A 22,989-nucleotide genomic window follows, 5' to 3' on the forward strand; every position below is an offset into this window, starting at 1 on the left:
CTGCTCCCTGCTCTGGCTCTGGTGAATTCACTCACCGTCCCGTGCTTCTGACTGTACCCAGTGCTTGCATAAATAAATAAACAAACAAACAAACAAATAAATAAATAAATAAATAAAGGTGATAATTAATGAGCTTCCTTTTGGGGTGAAATTAGGTGGTGATCACCGGAAACTCTATAGATTATACTAAATATCACAGAACAGCACACATTAAAAGAGTGAATATCATGATATATGAATTCAGCTCTATAAAAATATTAACCCAATATATAAAATGTGCAAAGGTTTTAAACACTAAACCAAAGAAGATATATGGATAACAAATAAATTCATGAGCCCAAAAGAAGCTAACCATTATTTGCCATTAGAGAAATTCAAGTAAGAGCCAGGATGACTAAAATGAGAAGGAACAATAGTACCAAATTCCCATAATATGTATAACTGGAGCTGTCATAATATCTTTGGCAAGAGATTTTGCATTTTCTCATAACCTTAAATGTGTCATTATTGTGTCCATGCAGTAGATTATTTATCAAAGGATGATGAATACAAAAACTTGTATAAGAATGTTTTTAGAAGATTCATTGACAATAGTCAAAAGCAGGTAACAAAACAATATCCATTTAGTAATGATTGATTAAAAAAAAATCATCACTTCCATATTATGGAATAATACTCATGAGTTAAAAGGAAAGAATAGTTGATACATCCAAGAGATGTGTCAATTGGTAGAGTGGATTAATCTCAGTTCTTATTGCCAAGTGAATTAAGGTAGTCCCCATAAGCTATGTTCTTTATTCTTTCATTTATAGGACATTTTGGAAAACCAGGGAGATCAGGAAAGATATGTACATCAGAGGAGCTTGGCTAAATGGTGATCTGAAAGTAATTTTTCTGTCTGCAAATCAGATTTTGTTCCACAGAAGAATTTGTTTTCCTGTGTATTAGTGAGCCATAATGATTATTCCTTTTATTTAAATGCTCAGTATAAAATAAAGGGAAAAATATGATTCATGTTTTAATTTTATAATAGGGAGCTGTAGATAGTGGGGGGAAGGTGGTATTTTTGCACATCGTGTTGGTCAATCTCATCTTACGTGTTTCATGCTACTCTCTATAGATACTCTTCCCTATGACTTGTGTTTCTTCTGCTCCCCACCCCAACCCTTTACAGACTTCTGTGGCTGGAATATTCTCCTTACTTAACTGTCAAGATTGTTTGCAGAAATTCTCCACGACTCCTCTAGACTAATTTAGACCTTTCTGTTTTCCATAGAACAGCTATTCAGTTCTATCTCCTCCATTCCCACATCCCCAAACACTTACGTCTCTGTTTCTCATCAAGACACATTTGGTGTTACCCATATGCTTTGTTTTCTTCCTATCTATATCATCATGATTCTTTTAGAATTAATTCTCCCTTTGATATCTTTTAAAAATGATTATTAGAGTCAGTGCAAATAAAACTTATCAGAGATGAAAACTTCCCCTGCTGATGCTTTTCATATTTTTCTTTGTAGGAAAACTAAACAGCCAAGACTCCTACAATAATTTTGCCAACAACAACCCTGGCAACCCTCGGCTCTCTCCTCTCCCCAGCTTGATGGTATTAATGCCTCTTGCACAAATCAAGCAGCCAATGACATTGGGGACCATCACCAAACGAACTGGGTAAGACCTCAAGCTTGATACCTTTTTTAATACCTATTTTAGACAACTGAATATATAAAAATAACACGTTTTTTCTTCAGATGGTTTTGATTATGTTGTTAATTTCCCATCCATATGAAACTTATTGCTAGATTAAGTAGAAGTATCTAGAACATGCACATACAACCAAACAAAGTAACAAGTCGTGAAAACTAGTATTGATTGGCTAATAAAAAACAAAACAAAACAAAACAGATTCATCTACTCAGTTGTATATTTGCTGCCTATGGCTTTGTCTGAAAATCCAACTTCATTTTCTTGATTATGTACATGATTTAAATGACTCCCCAATTTTGACTGGCAGATAGTAAGAAGAGAATTTATGACTACCATGTTTCTAATACTTATAAAAAGATCATCTTCACTGAGGTATAATTTACATATAATAATCTGTCATTATTGTTAGGACATGATATTTTGGGTAATTTTCAAAAACCACAGTCCTAAAATTTGTGCTTTACTCAAGATTGGTCATTAACTTCTTCAATGTCTTTTGCTGACTTACCTGTTGTGATTTTGAGTTTATTTTACCTATTTGAAACATTTCTACTTACTAGGAATATAAAATCACTTTTTTGTGGTTCCTGAGAATAAAATACTGTATCTGAGTTATTAGAAATTCAATTACATAATAAATATGAAATTCTGTTTTGTACCAAAAAATAATCTATTTATGGGCATTTTGTTCTCTATTATTTTCATTAATAGGCTATTCTAAGATTTAAGCAAATTTGAAATAGAATAGCTGTCTTAAAATTCTGTGTACAAGTATTCAGGAAAAAATACTATCTTGGTTTCAAATAGTCCTCAGGTTTTTTCCAACAAAAGGAATAGCAAATTATTTGACTATTATCTTAGCATATCTTAATATTAATTTGGTAGGATGTAAAGTACTTACAGAAGTTGCTTTAGTGGAGCAATATTCATTCTCAGAGACAAAGGACTTTGAACTTCAGATTTCATCACAACACTGAAATTAGCCCTTTAATGTTGCAGTGCTGTTTGGATATAATATGATACTATTGCTAAATGCAGAAATAAAATTGAGGTTGTGGCATATAAGGGAAAGAGGAAAAAAAAATACAGTAAACCTAGATCTCAGATTCATTACAATATGGTTTATTTGGCTGATATTTCTTTTAATGGAATTCAGTTTTTTCACTATGTTCAATAGCAGTATGGTGTGAATTGAAGTTTGACTTCCCCTTTCTCTTTTAGATTATTTTAAATAAGATAAATGAGTAGTTATGAATAGCAAAGTGATTATGAACATATCTCTTTGCTATTCACTTTTTTTTTAATTTTTTTAAACAACTGATTTTTTAGTTATTTTTTTTTTTAAGATTTATTTATTTATTTATACAAGCACTGGGTACAGTCAGAAGCGCGGGAGGGTGAGAGAATTCACCAGAGCCAGAGCGGGGAGCAGAGCAGGCAGAAGGACCAAAGTACACTGCTGAGGGGAGCAGCGGGTGGCAGGAGAGGTCTGTGCACCATGTGGGACCGTCCTCCGGTGGCCGGGTAGTAGCCGGGGATCGAACATGCGCTGCAGAGACTGCAAGCAGCTTCACAACCCAGCGCTCAACCGCTGCTCCACCGGGGAGACCCTGCTATTCACTTTTTGTGCGTGATGTAATATTTCTAGGAACTAGAGTCAAATACAAATGGGACTAAGTAATGAGTCACAAACTTAAAGTTATTTTTTTCATCCATAGAAGCCAGTCACTACATAATTGTATCTTCTTGATTATTCAACCCAGCTCTCTACAATTCTACAAAGGATGTAGTGAATTTTTGTCTCTTTGTCCTGAATCTAAGTGAAAGAATGTAATTTAAATTTTGAATGTAATTTTTGAACATAATTTAAATTTTGTTTCTGGTGCTTGGTGTTCTTAAAATTTAGGAACTCTGCTGTTTTTATAATGCAAAGAATTAGCTCTCTTTCTCAAATAATCTTCTCCAAATGTATCTCTAACATAGTAAGTGAAGTTTATTACAACATTTATGAAATCACATGATTGTAGAATTTAATTAAAAATATTTGTGGGAAGGGTTGAAGTGAGTGTCCAACTGTATATATTTGAAATTTTCCATAATAACAAGAAAAAAATCTCACTATTTTTCACTCTCTCGGTAAATTTTTTTTCTTTCCCTAGATAGGTAGAAATTATTAATCATCTGCTGTTTTCATATGCTATTGTACTTTATGAACTTAGATAAATTATGTTTCCTTTTCTTTTCAGAGATTTCAGGGCATATATGTTATATTCATTTATACTATGACAATTTAATAATTTTTATTAATGAATTAAGTAATATGAATTTGAGTTATGTACTTTGAAATTAGCATTAGTTCCAGATACATATGTCCTTTTGTTGAATAGGCTTGTTATTCTCAATTCTCATTTCATTTGTGCTAAGATTTGCATTATTTATAGCATGTCTTGTATTAAAAATATGTAGAAAATAGTTAATGTCTGTCCCACAGTTCTTGTTTTAAATTATTTATTTTAATGTAGTTTCAGACCTAGAAAAAAGTCAAGAGCAGTAATAAAAGAAATTCCTGTATTCTTTTACTGTCTTCTCAAATGTTAATCATGTAACATTTGCCTTATCATTCACAACCTCTCACTTTGTCTGCACACACTATACATAGACATACACATGCATAAATATTCCATTTTTTCCAGAATTGTTTCAGAGTAATTGTTGACATGTATTCTCTAATCTCATACAGTATAATTTTCAAAATTATCAATAGATGAGATCTTACAACTCATTTTATTAGTTTTTTGTTTCATTGTCTAAATGGACTTTCTACTTGTGGTAGAGCTAAGGTATACCACAAATTATTCCACCTATTATTCTTCTTTTCCCTTCCTATTATTACAGTATCTCATGATAGCAGTCATAACTTATACTCCGCTGTTGCCAAACCACTTTCTGATTGACTATTTGACTGTTTTCGAAAATTGTCGTATCAGCTTAGAATTTTTTATCAGAATTATGAGCAAATATTTGATCATAGAAATATCAGAATATAGTTTATAGTTTTATATAATTAATTTTTTATTTAGTTTTCTTTTTTATGTTTAATATATTTTATTTTATATAATTCTTACATCATTTTTCATTTTTGCACAATGTATGCATTTTCATTTTGGTTATATTCCCCATACAATTGCACCCCCCTTATTTTGACCCTAATCCCTCTTCTCCTCCCTTCATTTATTTTTCAGTTGAGAATTACAATACTGTTTATGATGGAGAGGTATGTTATTACACCTCTTTAGATGCATGTTACCACACTTACATCTACCGCCAAGACACCCTTAGTCTGAAATATTTATATTTTGCCTTACCAAAAGTCATGTTTGTTTTGAAAGCAATATATATCTTCTCATTTACCTGTTTTAACATATGCTTATATTTAAAGCAAATTTCACAGATATCATTATATAAAGCTCCATGAGAGTTTAAAAGCTAAATTTATTTCATTTTATTTTAATTTTTTTATTATGATGTGTTATCAAGATTGCATTTAGCTGGTTTGCATTGTGTGTATTGCATTTTACTTGCTGAGATTTGATTCCCACTTTAAGGTCACCAGAGTGATAAAAAATGAGGTTTTTCTTTTCCATGTGTCTTTTCATTCCTAAATTGTAATTTTTCTAACTTGGATTTTATAGTATGCCTTTTCCAGGATTGCAAATATATATCTTTGGCATAGATTATTTATAGAGACCACATATAGCTGACTTATTTATAGACATAAATTTTCTAATTCCAATATACCTGGTAATATATCCAGTAAACTTACTTACATAGGATAAATCCACATTTAGTTGTTTCATGTCCTATATGTTTTGGCATATAGACATAAAGTAAGTCTAAGGAATGCCTAGGAACTTCTATTTAAATGGCCAAATTGAGATGGACATCTCAACTCAAACCTTCAGGGGGTAGAACGTGTGCTCACTATCTTTCACATCTTACTATCTTTCACATTCTTATTTTTAGAACTATATATATCCCTGAAATCCTGTGTAGTGTCAGGGACCATCTGTCTTACTTTGAGACATGCATGAGGCCAGTAGAACTACAAATGACAACTGACAGTTGTATTTACACCTTCATGTTCTGTACCTTGAAGCTACACTTAGAGGAAGTAAGGCCTTTTTAGCAGCAGCTGTTGCTTTACCCTATCACAGTATAAATTGATGAAGTAAAAGGAATTTGGATCAGCAATCAGAATCCATTTTCACCAGTCTGCGCACGTAGGCTTGGAAAGAGCACTGTCATACTTTTATCATGTAAATAAGAAATAGTTCTTTCCCTGGATTAAAACTCAATCTGGGCACTAAGCAGTTGCTCCTTGTTTTGTAATGTTCATTTTTTGTAGTAGAATTTATAAAGCATTTATCCAGCAAGCATTAGCTGTTTGATTGAATTAATGATTCATGTAACTTACAGCTTTTTAAATACTTGATATATATGAAAACATACTAAATTAATACTTTTTCATCATTATGTTTTATTTTATGTACACTAATTATAAAATTATTAATAGATGCACATCGTTTTGTGGGTATAAGCAGAGAGCAGTACATCTCAAAAAGTGGTTAGAATATTTTCCCGAGAATAAAAAATACACAAATAGGGAATGAAGTTTCTCCATTGCTCTTAACTAGTGGATCGTTTTTAGTGAAGTAAACTTTTCGTTTATAGGCTTCCTCTTCCTAAAGTTTCTTCCTTTCCTTATAGGTGCTTTCCCCTTCCTCATCTTTTATATTTATTCATTTCTTTGTGAGCAACTAGAATACTAGCTACTGGGAACCATGGCGTGACCCTGTAGATGTCTGTTAGCAAGGTAATGAGCAAATATTGAATTGGGAGTCTGAAGTTCTCACTTTTCACCTTGGTTCTGCCACTTATTACCAAGGTGTCCTGGTTAAATTTATTCATCTGAAAAAAGTAAACATTTTTATGTACGGAGTATAATCTCTCAGCCTTAAAGTATAAGCGATCCTGCTACATCGGTGGCTGCCTTATTCACTTCTCACTCAATTTTGAACCCTATACCAGTGCTGAGCAAGAACTTCACTTAGACTATAAAGAAGCAAAACAAGGGGTCAATCAAAACCAGGCTAATAACAGAGACTAGAAATCTGTCTATAGAATAAAAGTTCCCAGAGAAGGAATGGGAGGGTGGAGAGCAAAGGGAACCAGCAAACTGGGTGGAGGATGATGGGTGCCTTGGGTGTGGGTGTGGCTTGCAGACATGCGCCTGAGGAGGTGCGATTTGTGCATCTGGATCACATACAATGTTTTAAGCCAGTTTCACCACATTAAAACACAAACAAACAAAAGACTCCATTTAGAAAACAGATGCTTATTCTCATTTAGAAGTAGATGCATTTATTATTAATTTGATCATCTCCATTTGAAATATGGGAGCCAAATTGGTTTTCACAGCTTAGAGAGTAAATGACATGGGTATATGTATATATAAAATAAGTCTTGCAAAAGCCTATTCTCTTTAAATTGACTCTACCTTTACTTATCCGGACAGTTTGGTGTAACCCTCCCACCTTATAGGCAACGTACTGAGAAAAAAATGGGAAAGATTTGGAGAAACTCACCAGATACAGTAGCGGACTGTAATTCTTTATTGCCCATCTCTGACTTGTCTAGTTATTAATCCTTAATAGCTTAGCTATAAATGTTTGGTTCCAAAAATTAAAAAAAAAGGGCTGTTACTTCATTAGTATAGTTTGTTTCCAATTTTTGTGTTAAATCAGTAGAATACTTAAATCACACCGAATTTTGTTCCATTCTACTGTGAATTTTTTTTTTTTGAATGAAGTGTCTGTTGTATCGTCAATTAGCAAGTATAAATTCTACAGAAGTATGAAAATCTGTTTATGCTATGTTAGTCTCTTTCTGCCATTTGGCAGAATTTATGTTATATATTTCTAATGAAAAACTTGAATTTGTAGTTTAAATGTGCAAGTTGTATATGTGTAAGATTAAACAGTTTTCCTGTTTCAACATCAGTTTGACCTGCAGATCATTAATTTGAGAGCCGACATGCTATATTGGTCACTTCTATAGAAAGCGGTTAAAATTAAACTATTGCAAAATTGAAAGTAACACTTGACAAGAGGACTATTTTTCTTATATGCATGTGGAGACTGTGAGTCCATGTCAGTTGCTGCCTAATGGGTGCACACACAATGCAACAGGCCATCAGAGCTTCAGAAAGCCGGCATTAGGGAATAAAGCCTGGAATAAAGCCGGCATTAGGGAATAAGGCCTGCCACTTATTACCAAGGTGTCCTGGTTAAATTTATTCATCTGAAAAAAGTAAACATTTTTATGTACGGAGTATAATCTCTCAGCCTTAAAGTATAAGCGATCCTGCTACATCGGTGCCTGTCTTATTCACTTCTCACTCAATTTTGAACCCTATACCAGTGCTGAGCAAGAAGTTCACTTAGAATATAAAGAAGCAAAACAAGGGGTCAATCAAAACCAGGCTAATAACAGAGACTAGAAATCTGTCTATAGAATAAAAGTTCCCAGAGAAGGAATGAGCCTGCCATTATTACCTGCGTAGGGATTATAATCACATAATGTCATACACCCTTTCTCTAGTTTTTCTCTATTCAGTACCTTTAATATTTATATGGATTTATTCTGTTGTTTGTTAAGGTCTAATACCTAAGTTCTCATAGGACATGAAGAACTGGGAAATAGGACTTTTAAGTATATGTTCCTAGAATTTTTCTGTTCCTAGATTCACCCAACTGTTTCTTTAACTCTGAAGATGATCGCCTTAATCATGATTCATGGCTTTTTTGCACAAAAGTCAAGTTATAGCCAATTTGAACATATTGAAATCAAATCTTACATTTTCTTTATTTTGAAACATCTTCCGAATTTGCCTTGTTTTCAAATAGTAAGACCAAAGTTTTTGTGATTCTGGTAGGCATTCAACAAAATGAATTTGAGTTTTTGTAGACTTAACATAGCAAAAATGATAGGATGTAAGACATAATCATTACTATCTTCCGAGGATCTCTGGAAGAAATCCTTTGAAAACCAATGGCCACACTCAATTATAAATAATTTAGTAATAGGTAGTCTGGATTTTTAGTCTCTTCACCCCTCCTGATGTTTTCTATCAGAAGTCTGCTTTCTATCAGAATTCTGCAAAATCAGCAGGTTGTTTATAGTAACATTATTGAACCTTCTGAAACTTCATATTGTTTGGAGACCACTAAAAAAATTTTAATATCTGAGTATCATCTTTTGAGGTGCATATGTTAATACAGACAATTTAAATTGAACATACATTCCCACTCATATTCTCTTCTTCCTCTTCCTAACCGCCCCCATGCAACTGTTGGGTTTGGGGCGGGGGAGGGTAAAGTCATAAGTGAAGACAGCTGGATTGTGAACTTGTCCTTTGTGACTTTATATTTTCATTCTTTTGCTACTGAGGAAAGATGAAGCAGGCACATTTCAAAAGAACAGCTGACACTACCCATACAAAGTCAGTAATTACGTCAGTCTCTCTAATTCTTTGGAGTTTGTGGCTCCTCTTTACGTGAATGTGGCAGAGGTCCAGTTTGTGGGAGCAGGCAAGAAGTGGGTGCATATAGATTGGGAACATGCCAACTGTCCATAATAAAGCAGGGCCTCACCCTGTTTTTCTGGTCCTCTGTGTTCTCCTTAGGCTATGTTAACCAGTAGACCGTTTTTGGTTGGAAAAGAGTAATTTTTACTGGGTTCTTTTGTTAATAGTACCATCCATCTTGTCTTTAAACTTGCATCTGCTGCTATTTAGTGCATACCTGTTTACTACAGTTTCTAGAAAGGTTACAATACATTTTAGGACTTGGAAGGAAATGGGCAGAGAATATCTTCTTGTTGAAAACAGTCTGCTACTGCCTGGAAGGGGAAACCTAGGAGATTTTATTATAAGCTTATGTTTTATTTGTGTGGCTAGTATATGTTTCCTTTTTATACATAGGGAAACCTAAATCTGATAAAAAGTATTTCCTGGCTTAATAGGTAGGGAATATCAACTGTTCTTTTGAAATTTATAAGCTTTAAGGTTTTGTTTTATGTTATTTGGTTAGTTTTGGGGCCAGCAGAGGTTTTAAAATTCTTTAAAATCAGTTATATTTTATTATATGAAATGAGATTGAAATCGGTCCAATGTTGATAGAAAAGAAACCGAAGCGTGACTCATGTCTAGGTGTTCTAAATCGTGAGTACGTACATCAGAATCATTTTGAACATAGGTGTCCCTTCCAATGAACTAAAGTTAGAGGATGTTGGGTACTGCCTACCGTTAGTAATCTCTTCATTTTAGAAGTAATTGTGGACACATAGAAGCATATGGAACCTTCCCTTTTCTGAGCATTTCCAAATTGCATCGCTATGTTATTGAGAGATTGGAGATTTGAAATGGTCTGAATTATTCAGTGTTTGTCAAAGGATGGGGTGAGTAACATTTTGTTTCAGGTGTGATAAGTGAATCATGAAATTAGTTTATGGGATTGTGAGTATTTGTTGTTGTTAATGCAATTGAATACAATTTTTTTTTATATCCATGCTGCAAATAAACAGCTTTGGCTTTATCCAAGAGTTTGCTAGAAATATAGTACTCAGGCGCTACCCAGACCTGCCTTGTCAGAATATGCATTAATTTTCATTCTAACATTCATCCTTCATCGTAACAAGTAAATCCTAACATTAATGTTTACAAAACATTGATTAGAAAACAGTAAAGTTTATAATAACAAAAAACATGTATGAAATTGTTTTTATTTTGTGCTGTTCTGATTTGTGTGTTCATGTACCTGCAAGCTTGCACCTTAAAATATATTTCTGTGGCTCATAGAAAAAGTACATAATCCATTATTTTAAATTTGAATGATGACATCATGTCCCTGGTTGTGATCTAATCATTAACTGAGATTTCCCTGCTTTATATTAACATCTCTAAAGTTTCTTTTCTGTTGTTGGTTTCATTCTTTCTTTCTTTCTTTTTTTTTAATGTCTCAGTTCTTCTAACTCTTATACGTTGTATCTCTTGTCTGTGTTCCCTTCTGGGTATGTTCTGTGCTTCAGTCCAAGGAATTGTACTTAGTATTGTGAAAACGTTTCCCTCAAGTTTCAGTTTGTGGTCAAATAGACTAAACACATTGGGAGGTAAATGCTAATTAGCACAATTTTTATAAAATTCCTAGCACCAAAGTTGAAGAAATATTCAAATTTTCTGGCGTATTTTTCATCCGAATTTGTTAGTTGTCCTTGCTGCAAATGTCAGATGCTCCCACAACATTTTGTTTTGGATCTAATTAAACCGGTCAGTCTTTGTGTGGAAATATGCATAACATGCATCAATATTATAAGCAGAATTTTGAGAAAAACATGTAACATTGAACTCTGATTTTTGTAGCCCCAGTTGTATACACGACAAGCAGTTAAGACTTTAGATTACTGTAATACAGGCCTTTAAAGTCCAGGTAGAGGAAGTTAAGCTCTTGCACTACTAAGACATCAGTGAGTTCCTTGGAATGTGACCTAAAATGGAAAAAAAAAAATCATACTACTTGTATTTAGTGTTTGTTCCTTTGGCCAGTAATATGCAGTCAGCTCAACATATATAACCAGCTTAGAAAATGTGTTTTCTTTCTATGGCCCTGAGTCTGCAACTGACGAATAACAAATAATACTTACCAAATTTTTGTTGAAATGCCTTTGAGTAGTTTTAAACATTTTCTGTTACACAACCACACATCTGTTGCTGTTGATCCCACTCTTGTCTCCATCTAATTATACCATTTAACTTGTACTTTGTTTTAAAGGGCCTCAAGCAGCAAAAATTATTTTATTTTGCCTTAGGAACCCTACAGGGGTGCTCCAGAAAAGGGGGAGAAAGAATATTTTGAAATCTTTAACCCTATGAAAATTAAGGGACTTGTTATTACACATCATTGTTTATGATTGTATCAGATTTGTGTCTTCAACAGAATTGCAAATAATTACTGATTTTTTTTCAGTTATTTGATCCATACTTTATAACAGTATGATATACATGTATTTGTTAATGTTAAATGAGTTTTCCTCTAATTTTTTGTGCATTTTCCCCCCTTTTCCATAAAGGCCTTATCTGTTTGGAGCGGGGTGTTTTTCCATAAAAGCTCCATGGTGAGTCCTGGTTCAGTCCCGCATGCCTAATTCATTTGCTGTACTCTCAGAAAGTAACTCTGTTTTGTACTTTTGTTTTCAGTTGCATGGCCTGATCACAGATAGATGCACCGAATTAATGAATAATTTGTTGGTGGGACATGAATGTTGATATTTAAGATTTAAAAGAGCAGTTACCGTGGTTTCACTTTATTTCTTTAAATGGCAAATAAGCACAGATTAATATTAAAGAAATTAGAAGAATTCTCTCATAAAGCTAATGTTTGAGAAAAGATGAAAGATTTAAAGCTTCGAGTATTATGGTGATAGAAGCTTCCTTCATATCCTGCTAAACATTTGAATGCATGAATCATTTTAAAATATAAATAATTTAAAGTATACTAGAAATACCTTGTAAACTTTTACTGCATTTTATTTGGCCCCAAAGGAACAACAGCCCATTCTGTTTTGAAAAGATTAGCTATTTAAGGAGTGACATGGTGAGGAAATTCATTATTTTGAGTTATTAGCACCTACTTACTGTAACCGATTTAATACATTCTTTCCTAACAATGTATAAAATATTAGAAATGCCGAACATAGAAAAGAATCTGTACTTTTATGTACAGATGTGAACGAAGTACAATGTGTTTAGAACTTGGTGTAATATGTTTTACATGATGATTAAGAGTCAGGGCTCCCGAATCAGACTGCCTGGATCTTAAATCACTGTTCACACATTTACTACTAATATGATCTTATTTTTTTGTTGTTGTTTCTTGTTTCTTATCTATTAAATAGTTTCCAGTAGACCCTACATTGTTAGGTTCAATGTGAGGATTCAATGAACTAACAATATAAATTGCTTAGAACAGTAATTGACATGTAGTAAAAGCTCAATAAATATTATTTGCTATTATTACTATATGTTGTTTACAGGGAAAATAACCATTTTTAAAAAGAAATTTCTTTAAATTAGATTTTTTTTTTGACCAGTGAGCCAAATTTAGTCAGACTACTTCAGAGTTCTGTATCCATATGTATTTATTGCCATAGGAAATTGTTCATAATGTTCTATTATACAGAAGAAAAGCCTTCTACACTTTTGTCTTTTGAACTAAAATAAAGCTTACATAGTAATTTTATAAATTGACACAAAACTAAATTCAGTGTTCATATGCCTCAGTGAAAATTTCATTATTATATAGCACATGAGTAATAAATTAATCATGAAAATTTCCTGCATGAAACCCAGCATCAAATTTAGCACACAGATTGTGAAAATATTCCAAAATGTCTAAGGTGTAATGAGTAAAAATTCCATGGAAAAATATCTTTATTCTTTTGTCAACCAGATATCTTCACAAAATAAGTAAGATGCGTGGGTCTTACACAGGAGCTTATAATAAGCAGTCGGGTTTCAAAATGCCAGATTCAACATAGGACAAGTTTTCTTTGTAGGTTAACCTTAAAATTAAATTCCATTTTTGGATGAATTTCTCATTTTGAGTACAAAGAAGAGAGTTTTAGTATGTTAATAAAGATTGAAGTTTTTTAGCATAGAGTTAAGATGGAGCAACAAATGTTGTATGTTAAATAAGAAAAGCTCATTCCTTCAACAACTTATGTGCGCCTCAAATTTAAGCGAAAGCACTTGTCAACCAGAAATGATTTGAGGTTGAAACAAGATTAAAAGAGCCAGATTAAAGAAAGGGATATATGAAATATAGTAGACTTTTAAATCATTGCCTGTCTTTTAGAAGACTGCTTTGTGGTTTGTTTGATGCCATCGTTAGCTCACAAGAAACTCGCTTTTAGTCACTTATGCTAACCTAAAAGATCTTCCTTTAAAATATGTTACTTTACCAGTGGTGCATGTTTTTCCCATTAAGCTCTTAATGAAACCTCAAATTAAGGCAGCAAAATGAATATAAATTTGACAACTTCTTCCACGTTGTTTATAAGAGCTTCTTTGTTTTAAAAGTTCTTGCTATTTTTCCATGATAGTTAACATTCAACCTGAGAATGTTTTCTGAAATAAAGCATTCTGCTAAATAAATGTGTTTATAATATTTCCATTTGCAACGAAATAGAGTTATCTTAAGTGAATATGTAATTTTTACAGTTCCTCTTAACATGTAATCTAAATTTCAAACAGATTTTATTACTTTCAAGTGGCAACATTTACATTTAGATTTTGCCTTTGATATATTATAATTTTTAATAATTCATCATTCTTTATTAACTGATCTAGTTTCTAAATTTATACAGTCAGTTTAAATTCAGATCAGTCAGTTTAAAATGATGTCTTTCTCTTTGATAACACATTTGTTGGGAAGTTGGCTATGCAGGCTATCTTCATCATCTCAGTCATTTTATACGTTTCTGGTATTTTGTATCCTTCAGGTTACTTGACCTGGGATTACTGTATAAAGTAATGTGAAAGAATTATATATGTGAAATATTTTTATACAGACATTATGAGAGATATAATTACATTGTAAATTCAAAAAATGAATATGGTTTTCAGTATTAGAAGTAAGCATCAAGAATTTATTAGGACCCTAATGTATATGTAGAATTATGTCAAATGTTATTTGTTATTTGTTTATCAAAAGAAAAAGAATATATATAACAGTATGGATGTAAAGAAGTCTTTTGAATATATTCCTTATTCATAACCTTGTTTGTATTATATGTGGTAATTTCACATATCAAATTATATTTATATTTTAACCAGCAAGCTCTGAGAGTGTTTGATCTATATAAATAGTTCATTTAATCAAATCTTTTGATAATATTTTAAAACTTTAAATTTTATTAGGGGAGGTAAGATTTACATGGAGTGGAGGATCTTCTTGCTAAGTTTGCACAAATTATTAGGTCTTTAGAATAGCTTGTGGTAGAATAATTTTAGCTCTGTTACTGATATACTTAATTCTTTCAAATCAAGCACTTTGGTTTTCCTTCGTTGTTATTTTAGAAAAATAAAATTGAGTGAGAGAAGTCTTCTAAATTACTTTTAATCTATTCACAGTGAATTAAAATGAGGAAAATATTTTGAGAAGAACATTATACTGTCTGTAGTTCTTCTATCAGTGTTTTATCTCACATTTAATCTATAAATTTGTACCTGTATGTTTTAGCAAAGGAAATAAAACGGTGCTTCTATCTCTATTTCATTCTTTATATGCTTGTGTCCTAGACAAGGCTCTGAACTTCATTGTTGCTTTTTGTGTCAAGTACAGATAAACCACTTACTTCCTATTCAGGAGTTCCTAGTCAATTTACCCAGATTGACATTGTTTTCGTATAGTTTTAAAGCAGATATCATTGGGGTTTCACTTTTTTTCCCCTCAGTGCCATAGAGTGCGGATAAAAAAACAGGCAAGAGAAATTCAATATGTTGATGTGACTGGATTACATAATACAGTTAAAGCCAATGGGGAGAAGATTGTGGCACTTCAGTACTCTTTGAAAATACTTTTTAAGACCTCATAATGTTAATGCCACTAGAAGTTCTCGTGGTGGTAAAATTGATTCCATTCTATGTTTAGATGGTTATGTCTCCTCACTAGAAGTGACAAGAAGATAAAGTTCTGGTTTTTAAACATAGCACCTTGTTTTACTTTTTTGTTTCATTGTTTATTTCACTTTTGATTATTTTACTATTCTTTTGTGTCAAGTTTAGTAAATATGATGTTTTGTGATCATTATTTTGCCTAAGATTGTGAAATTTCATTTCATTCCATGTTTTCCTTTATGTTTTGCTTACAAGCCCAACTTTCAATTTTTGAATGTGATATTATTTATCATGGGGTTAAGGGAGTAAAGAACAAGACATCTAAGTAAGAAAGAAGGAGCCCATCAGCCCTGTCAGTATCTTTTATCCTCACTTATAACTGTAACCAACAATAAAATTTCTATACACCATATACATAAAAATATTTTTATATGATTGCATTGATTCATAAGTGAATAAATGGGAGAAGACCTCCAAAGCCACCTTTTTAAACTGCTGATGTTTTCAGAGGCTAAGGTTGAAATAAAAAGTTTTTATTGGAATGCTTTCCTAAAGGGATTGGTCACTAATCTGTAAGTAAAATGCTTTACAAGGCTAGCTCTTTTCTCTTTTATTCCATTCACATATGTATGATTCTTCCAAGTAAAGGTGGTTTTGTAGTAGAAATATTGTGTGTCATTGTAGAAAAGTTAAATTCTGCTTCTATCCAGCACTCATGATCTTGTTCCTTTAAAAATTCTGTATGAAGGGCAAATTGAGCCCAAATTAAATTTTCTGTCATTCACAGTATCACTTAAAAATACTACCATATTAGCAATCTTTTATTTATTTTTATTTTTTTGTAACTGCACACATTATTCCCATTTTGCTTAAATATCACAACAGTCATTCCAAATACGAAGTGATGATAGGAGTAACTTGTAGGAATATGTTCATCAAATATGTTCCATCTTAATAGACTACGTCCCTTACAAGATTGAAAGTTATTTTCAGGGTTGAAAACTCTTTCCATTGTTTATTAAACAGAAACTTTTACTAATTTGATTTATTAAGGCCCTATTGAAGGAAAAAGAAGAGACTCTGAAGTATATACATACAAATAATTCTTTACATAATTTTAAGTTTTTACCATGAGATAATTTGTTCTCTGCAGAAGATAATGAGCTTATGTAAAATAATGATGTGTGATACTTTTTGGTTTTGTGTTTGAAACTGAGTAACGTGTAACACTGTTTAACACTGTTTAAGAGATTCTTAGCTTTTGACTTTGGTTGACTGGACCTTTAGTAAACATGAAGAATACATTTCTGCAACACCAAAGACTAAATTGATGTCCTATCCTAATCATATTCCTCCTCTTTGTTATTATGCTATATAGGTAGCTATCTGGCAGTAGCAACTACTTTTAAGTCTTTTTAGATGCATATTTTAGATGCATCACAGTCATGGCAGACTAACTTATTTTGCTATCTTACTCCTTACCACTTGAATTAAACAGAAAATAGCATTTACTGATTTGCAAAGAGCTTTGCATTTGCCCCTGTGATCAGATTAGTGATGTCAAGGAAGTGATGGAAATAAAGGCTTTGAAGGAAAATTGACAGTCTTCAGTAGAGGTCATCACGAAAAGAAATTAAAGTAGTGGTGCTGATTGTGAGATACCAAAGGAAGGTTGCAAGGTCTGTCCAGGTGCAGGCGGAGAAGGATCTGCTTTCTCTTGGAAGGTTATTACACTTGTGGCATGTGCAACAAGGAAGACTTGAAACTGTAGAACCAGGTTTATTTCCTCACAGAAACTTTAAGAACTGTATCTTTCTTCGTTAGCAGTGGAAGTCTGTGACCGGTGTTGCTATTTTAGGCATGGATGTGATTTTTATGGAGAATGATGTGAAATGTTTAAGAAATGATAATGATGGTAAGAAGAAGCTTTTTTGTCTGTGTGACAATGTGCATTTTAGTATTTATTTGGTACCAAGTGAGAGACCAAAAAGCCCGACGATCACAGGTGCCACTGGCCTGGACTTTTTGTTTTCTCTAGAGGGAACAATGCTCAGGACATAAAATATTTGAGGGATTATAGGGACCTGAATAGAAACCGAGATTACCAAAGCCAGTTCTGATTTTTTTTACACATGTTCCACTCACCCTTCGTCAAAACAATACAGTGGTTCTTAACTTTGATTGAGCATGCACTAGAACCTTCTGTTGGGCTCCTGAGAATGCAGACTGCTAGACCCCATTGCAGAATTTCTGATTCAGTAGGTCTGGGATGTGGCCTGATGAATATTTGTATGTCTAGGAAGTTCCCAGTTAGCCTACTGGCCAGGGAGCACACTTGGAGAACAAATAGAATAACCCTTACATATTAGTAGTCTAATCGCAGAGAGGTTAAGTAACTGAACCAATATCACATAGCTAATAGGTGGCAGCATTGGGATTCCGAGTCAGGTTTCTTACAGACTCCAGAAATCAATCTTTCTCTGACCAACCAAGCTGTATTAAAATATAAAGAGATAAAGGAGGACAAGCAAAAGAAAGTAAAAATAAAATTACTTCATGTATTAGCAGAACAGAACCATCAGAACTCTGATATTCTTGTACAGTGTGGCTACTGTCTATAAATTAGAGAAATTAATACTACCATTTATCTAAGGTAGTTGAAAAAATTGCAAGTGACTTTGGGGTGAATCTTTCACAAACCAAAAGAGAGGAATAATATACAAGATTTGAAAGAACATGAAACGTTCATATTAAAAGTTGAAAGCTTATTTTCAAGAAAAACAAAGAGGAAAGTATATACTTTCTAGTGGTAGTTATATGAAGTTGCAGTAGTTTAGCATGTTCCCGAACATGTGAGACAGAAGATATTTATGTTTTAGAGGCTTTGATATTTAACTCTGCTATATTTTCTCTCAACAAAAATAAGACACATCTTATTCACAAATACATGTAGAAAAAAATAAATGATGCATAGGAGTATCAGTGAATATGATTTCATTAGCTCTCCCTATACATTGTCTAATTCTACAGTGTGGCTGAGTTATTTCTGGGTTTCATTTTACCTCATCTCATTATTTTCATACATGCTGTCTCCGCTCAACTGTTTTGTCAAGCCCACGTTATATAATATCAAAGTGAAATGATAAAAGTATTTTAATGTTGTGAGATGTTTAAGCTGGTTCTGTTGTTTCTACTTTGAAATTTCCACAAAGAATGTACTTGGATTTTACCAGAAGTTAATTTTTATTGTTCTTAGATGCTGCTATTCTGATTACACGCTGTAACTTTGAACTAATTTTACTCTTGCCACAGAAAACCATTTCAAATCACTGGTTATTATTTAAGTCAAAATGCATGTTCACATTGGAGAGCTTGAATATTTAAGGTTGGGATTTAAAGGAAAATTTGTCATTGTATCACAGATTGTGATTTCATCATGGTAATTTTTTTTACTATCATTTTATTTTTTTAAGCAAAGTTAAACCACCACCACAAATTTCACCCAGCAAATCAATGGGTGGAGAATTTTGCGTGGCTGCGATCTTTGGGACATCCAGATCATGGTTTGCAAATAATGCAGGTCTGAAGAGAGAAAAAGGTAAGTTTTTTTATTGAAGTTTAAACTTGCAATTTGTAATTTTTGTTCTTCAGGAAAATAGCAGCTCCCCATCAATAATCTTGATCCCCAAATTTCTTCATTTAGTTAGCATGTCTCTCCTGAATTGCTCAAGCCTAGTCAAAAGGAAATGTTTTTGTTTCAGTATAAATTGGAAATAAATTTCCCGTTGAGTATTTTTGCTTTTTGTTTTTTTGGTTGTTGTTGTTGACACTCTGTAGGTCATCTCAGTGCTGTCATTTCTGTAGCATTATATGTAGCTTTTACATGTTTTAAAAGCACATTTCACATCTCTATTTAGAGAAAAAGAACTTGAGATCAAAAAGATTAAGGAAATATTCAGCTAGAAGTATTAGCTAGGTGTGGTTTCAGAGTTTGAACCCAGGTTTTTGATACTAAATCTTAAAACAACAACAGCACTGCCATGATATTTTTGTTGTTTGTTACTTATTTAGTTTATTTTTTTTTATTTTGGACAGTATGATTTCTACCCTCAGGTGTGGTCACCATATTGGTCCCACCACCAAAGCACCCATAGTCCATCATCATATTCCCTTATGCTCTTTCCCCACCCCCCACCCCTCACCCATTCGCCTTCCCCCTCCCCTCAGGAATGCCTCATATTTCATATGGTCAGCTTTCAAGATTTTTCTTTGTTGACCTTTTATTTAATTTTTCTCTATTCCATATATAAGTGAAACCATTGATATTTATCTTTTTCTTTCTGAATTATTTCACTTAGCATCATCCCTTCTAGCTCAATCCTTGTTGCCACAAATGAACACTGCCATGATCTTAATTAAAAGACCAAAACAGATTCCCACCCAGAAATAAGGATCATCTTTTGTGGTAACCATTGATCCTTGAATTTATGTATACATTTCTTAATCCCTGCATGATCACCATAATCAGAACATAAATGTTTATATAATTACCGTTCTAATGTGTGATTCCATATTGTTACTGTGCAGAAGAGAATGTCTACATTCATAGACAAATGATTTCATTTTGAATGTAGGATTCCCCCCTTCCCCCCACCAGTTTTTAGTAGTATTAAAGTAGGTCACACACTGAGTTGTTAGCAAGGCACTTCTTTGAGGCCCTCTGTAGGTTGTGTTGTGCTTGGCAACATGTCTCTCCTTTCCTCTTAATACTGGCAGCTAGACACCAGCTCTTCCCCTTGTTATCACCTTTCAGTGATCCCTTCCTTAGAAATAGGATCTCAGGCACAGCAGGTTCCTTACCTAAGTGGGAGAGGATACAGTATTCAAGTCTTCCATTTTCTTATCCCATCTTTACTTTTTTGGTGACATTGTGAAAGCTAAACAATGATATCAAAGTGACTTTTTGTACTAGTTAAAACCCTCTGTGGAGCTCGATTTCAAATGCTTCTCTCATCTGTTCTAATTACCCTTTTAACTTGCTACTCCTTTATATCCACTGACTGGTCATTAGCCATTTTCTCAAATCAGCTGTAATTGATTCCTTTGGCAAAGAGATAAAGTGACCCACCCAGCACTCCTGGGTGATTTTATATGCTCCTCATTCTACTGTATAACTAAAGTCCTGTAAATTAAAAGTAGGTGGTAATGAGAATGTGTGTATTCCTTATACTATTTGATTAGCTGCATACTCAGTACCTGACCTCAGAATATGACAGTCTGTATTTACCATGGGTGCCAGAGGTCCCATTGAAAGTAACAAAGAGGATTTGCGGCAGAAATGCAAGTGTGTTTTTCATTGTTTGTTTTAATCAAGTAGTTATTTTTTTATTGAAGTAACATTAGTTAATCAAAGTTTTCTAAGACACAGTAGATGAGTTAAACTGATTTACGCACACAAAGAGTCTCTCATAGAGTTGAGTAGGTTTATCCTGTGTAATTGTCTTAGTCCATATAGTCCTTTCCTGTCCCACCTGTTGTCATTTTTTTTCATAATATGGGACAAATTATAGAAAAATACAAGACTATAAAATGATATTTCAATGTATTAGAATTTTGAGAATATTTTCATCATTCTTTAAATCAGTTGCTTAAGATTTTAAAATATTTTGATAGTGTAGAGAGTTTCATATTTACTATTGTCTACTTAGAAGAGGCAACCTTTAAACAAGGAACCTGTACCAGGTGATAAAAAATTCGCATCTTTGCGTTTCCACTCAACAGCCTTTGAGCAGACTGACATGGTTAATAACGTGTTAATACGTAGTGCTTCTTTTATGCCATTATTATGCATTCAGGTTCTGTTTTTCTGTTTGTAGATCAATCCAAGCAAGTTGTAGTTGAGTCTCTCTACATTATTAGCTGCTATGGGACCTTAGTGGAACACATGATGGAACCACGGCCACTCAGCACTGCTCCCAAGATTAGCGATGACACCCCGCTGGAAATGATGACTTCACCTCGAGCCAGCTGGACTTTGGTTAGGTGGGCCCTTCTTTGATTTCTCTTTATCAGCTTTATTGAGGTATAAAATATTAAAAGCATACAATTTGGTATGTTTTAACATATGCGTCCAGCTGTGAAACCATCACCATAATAAGCACAGTAAACATCCATCATCCCCAAGTACTTCCTCACTCATGGAGCCCAGGCATCCATGGATCTGCGCAGTCACTGTAGGTTACTTTACAATTTCTAGGATTTTATATAAATGGCATCACAGAGTGTAAACTTTTTGCTTATTCTGTACATTTTCCATGAATGAAAATCAGAGAATGTGACTTCTTCACTTCACATTATGTTTTCAAGGCCCATAAATGTTGTAGAAAGTATCAGAACTTCATTTTATGGTCGAATATTCTTGCATTGCATGGATATACCACATTTTGTTTATCTGTTTATTGGTTGGTGGTCTTTTCTAGTTTTAGCTGTCCTGAATTATGCTGCTAAAAACATTTGTGAATACATTTTTGTGTGTGTGGCCATATGTTTTCATTTGTCTTTCGTATTTACCTTGGAGAATCCCTCTCTTTTGAACTGCTTCCTCCTTACCTGTTTGCGTTACATTTCCTAAGACATAGGTTTTTTCTTGTCCACCTAGAGTTATGGTGCTTCCCCTATTTCCAGTCTCATGCTCACTGAAAATAACATTAAGAGTCATGTAAGGGAATATGTTGGTAGAAAGTTCCCCAGAATATAATGGTTAAGCATGGTAGAAATGTTTAGTCCTTATGGCAGAAGATGGTGGGTGTGTGCGTGGTGGGTGTGGTGAAGTGACATGCATCTCATCCACAGGTGTGAGCCTATGCCTCAAAATCACATACAGTATTGTAAACCAGTGTTACCACAACAAAAAAAATAAGAGACTATAGAAGTTGGTAAAATGATACACTGTATTATAAACAAAACTAAAAGATGGAACCAGAAACCTCAAAAGTTTCATAATCATTAGTCTTTTTCAGCTAGCGTGAAGAATACAACTTGTTCAGTAGAATGTAAAATAGTATGAAAAATTGGTCCTGACATGTATAAAAGGAAAGAGACAAAAATGGATATGAAAATGATCCTTTTCCTTTTGACATTTTAAAATATTCTTATATTGATTTTTAGAGGCTCCAACATTCTTTACTGCTGCTTTGCTGCACTGGATTGATGTGATCAATATCTTATTTATCAAGCTATTTAGGAACAGGCAGATCTCATTAAAATTACTACACCCTCATTGTTTAAATAAGTGACTTATTTTGGAGCTCATATGCTAATTAGGTCTATAATAAGTCAACCATTAACAGGACTGTGCTTTTAAAAACAATTTTCCTGCTTGATTTTATTTTAAAATATACATATATTCTAAGAATAGAGCAGTCAAAGTATTGTCAGAAATTAGGTAAAATTAGAACACCTTAGTTGTGATAATTGAATTCTACCGTGCCTCTCTGTCCAATGTTTTGAATGTCCGTCTATCCCATTTTAGTGTCTTCTGCTACAAAATT

The 22,989-nt window shown here is 33.3% G+C and overlaps 1 protein-coding gene across 1 annotated transcript in view; it reads left to right on the top strand.

Moving 5' to 3' along the window:
- The window catches only part of BCAS3 (BCAS3 microtubule associated cell migration factor), a 557,971-nt gene that overhangs the window by 268,006 nt on the left and 266,976 nt on the right, over positions 1 to 22,989 (top strand). The window contains exons 17-20 of the mRNA XM_037494441.2: positions 1,521 to 1,671; positions 11,893 to 11,937; positions 18,913 to 19,037; positions 21,316 to 21,481. Of these exons, the coding sequence (XP_037350338.2) occupies positions 1,521 to 1,671; positions 11,893 to 11,937; positions 18,913 to 19,037; positions 21,316 to 21,481 (487 nt within the window). The remainder of the gene's footprint in view (positions 1 to 1,520; positions 1,672 to 11,892; positions 11,938 to 18,912; positions 19,038 to 21,315; positions 21,482 to 22,989) is intronic.

This window comes from Talpa occidentalis, unplaced genomic scaffold (genome assembly GCF_014898055.3).
Source record: "Talpa occidentalis isolate TD23 unplaced genomic scaffold, MPIMG_talOcc4v2.1 talOcc4.7, whole genome shotgun sequence".
In the NCBI taxonomy this organism is placed as follows: Eukaryota; Metazoa; Chordata; class Mammalia; order Eulipotyphla; family Talpidae; genus Talpa; species Talpa occidentalis.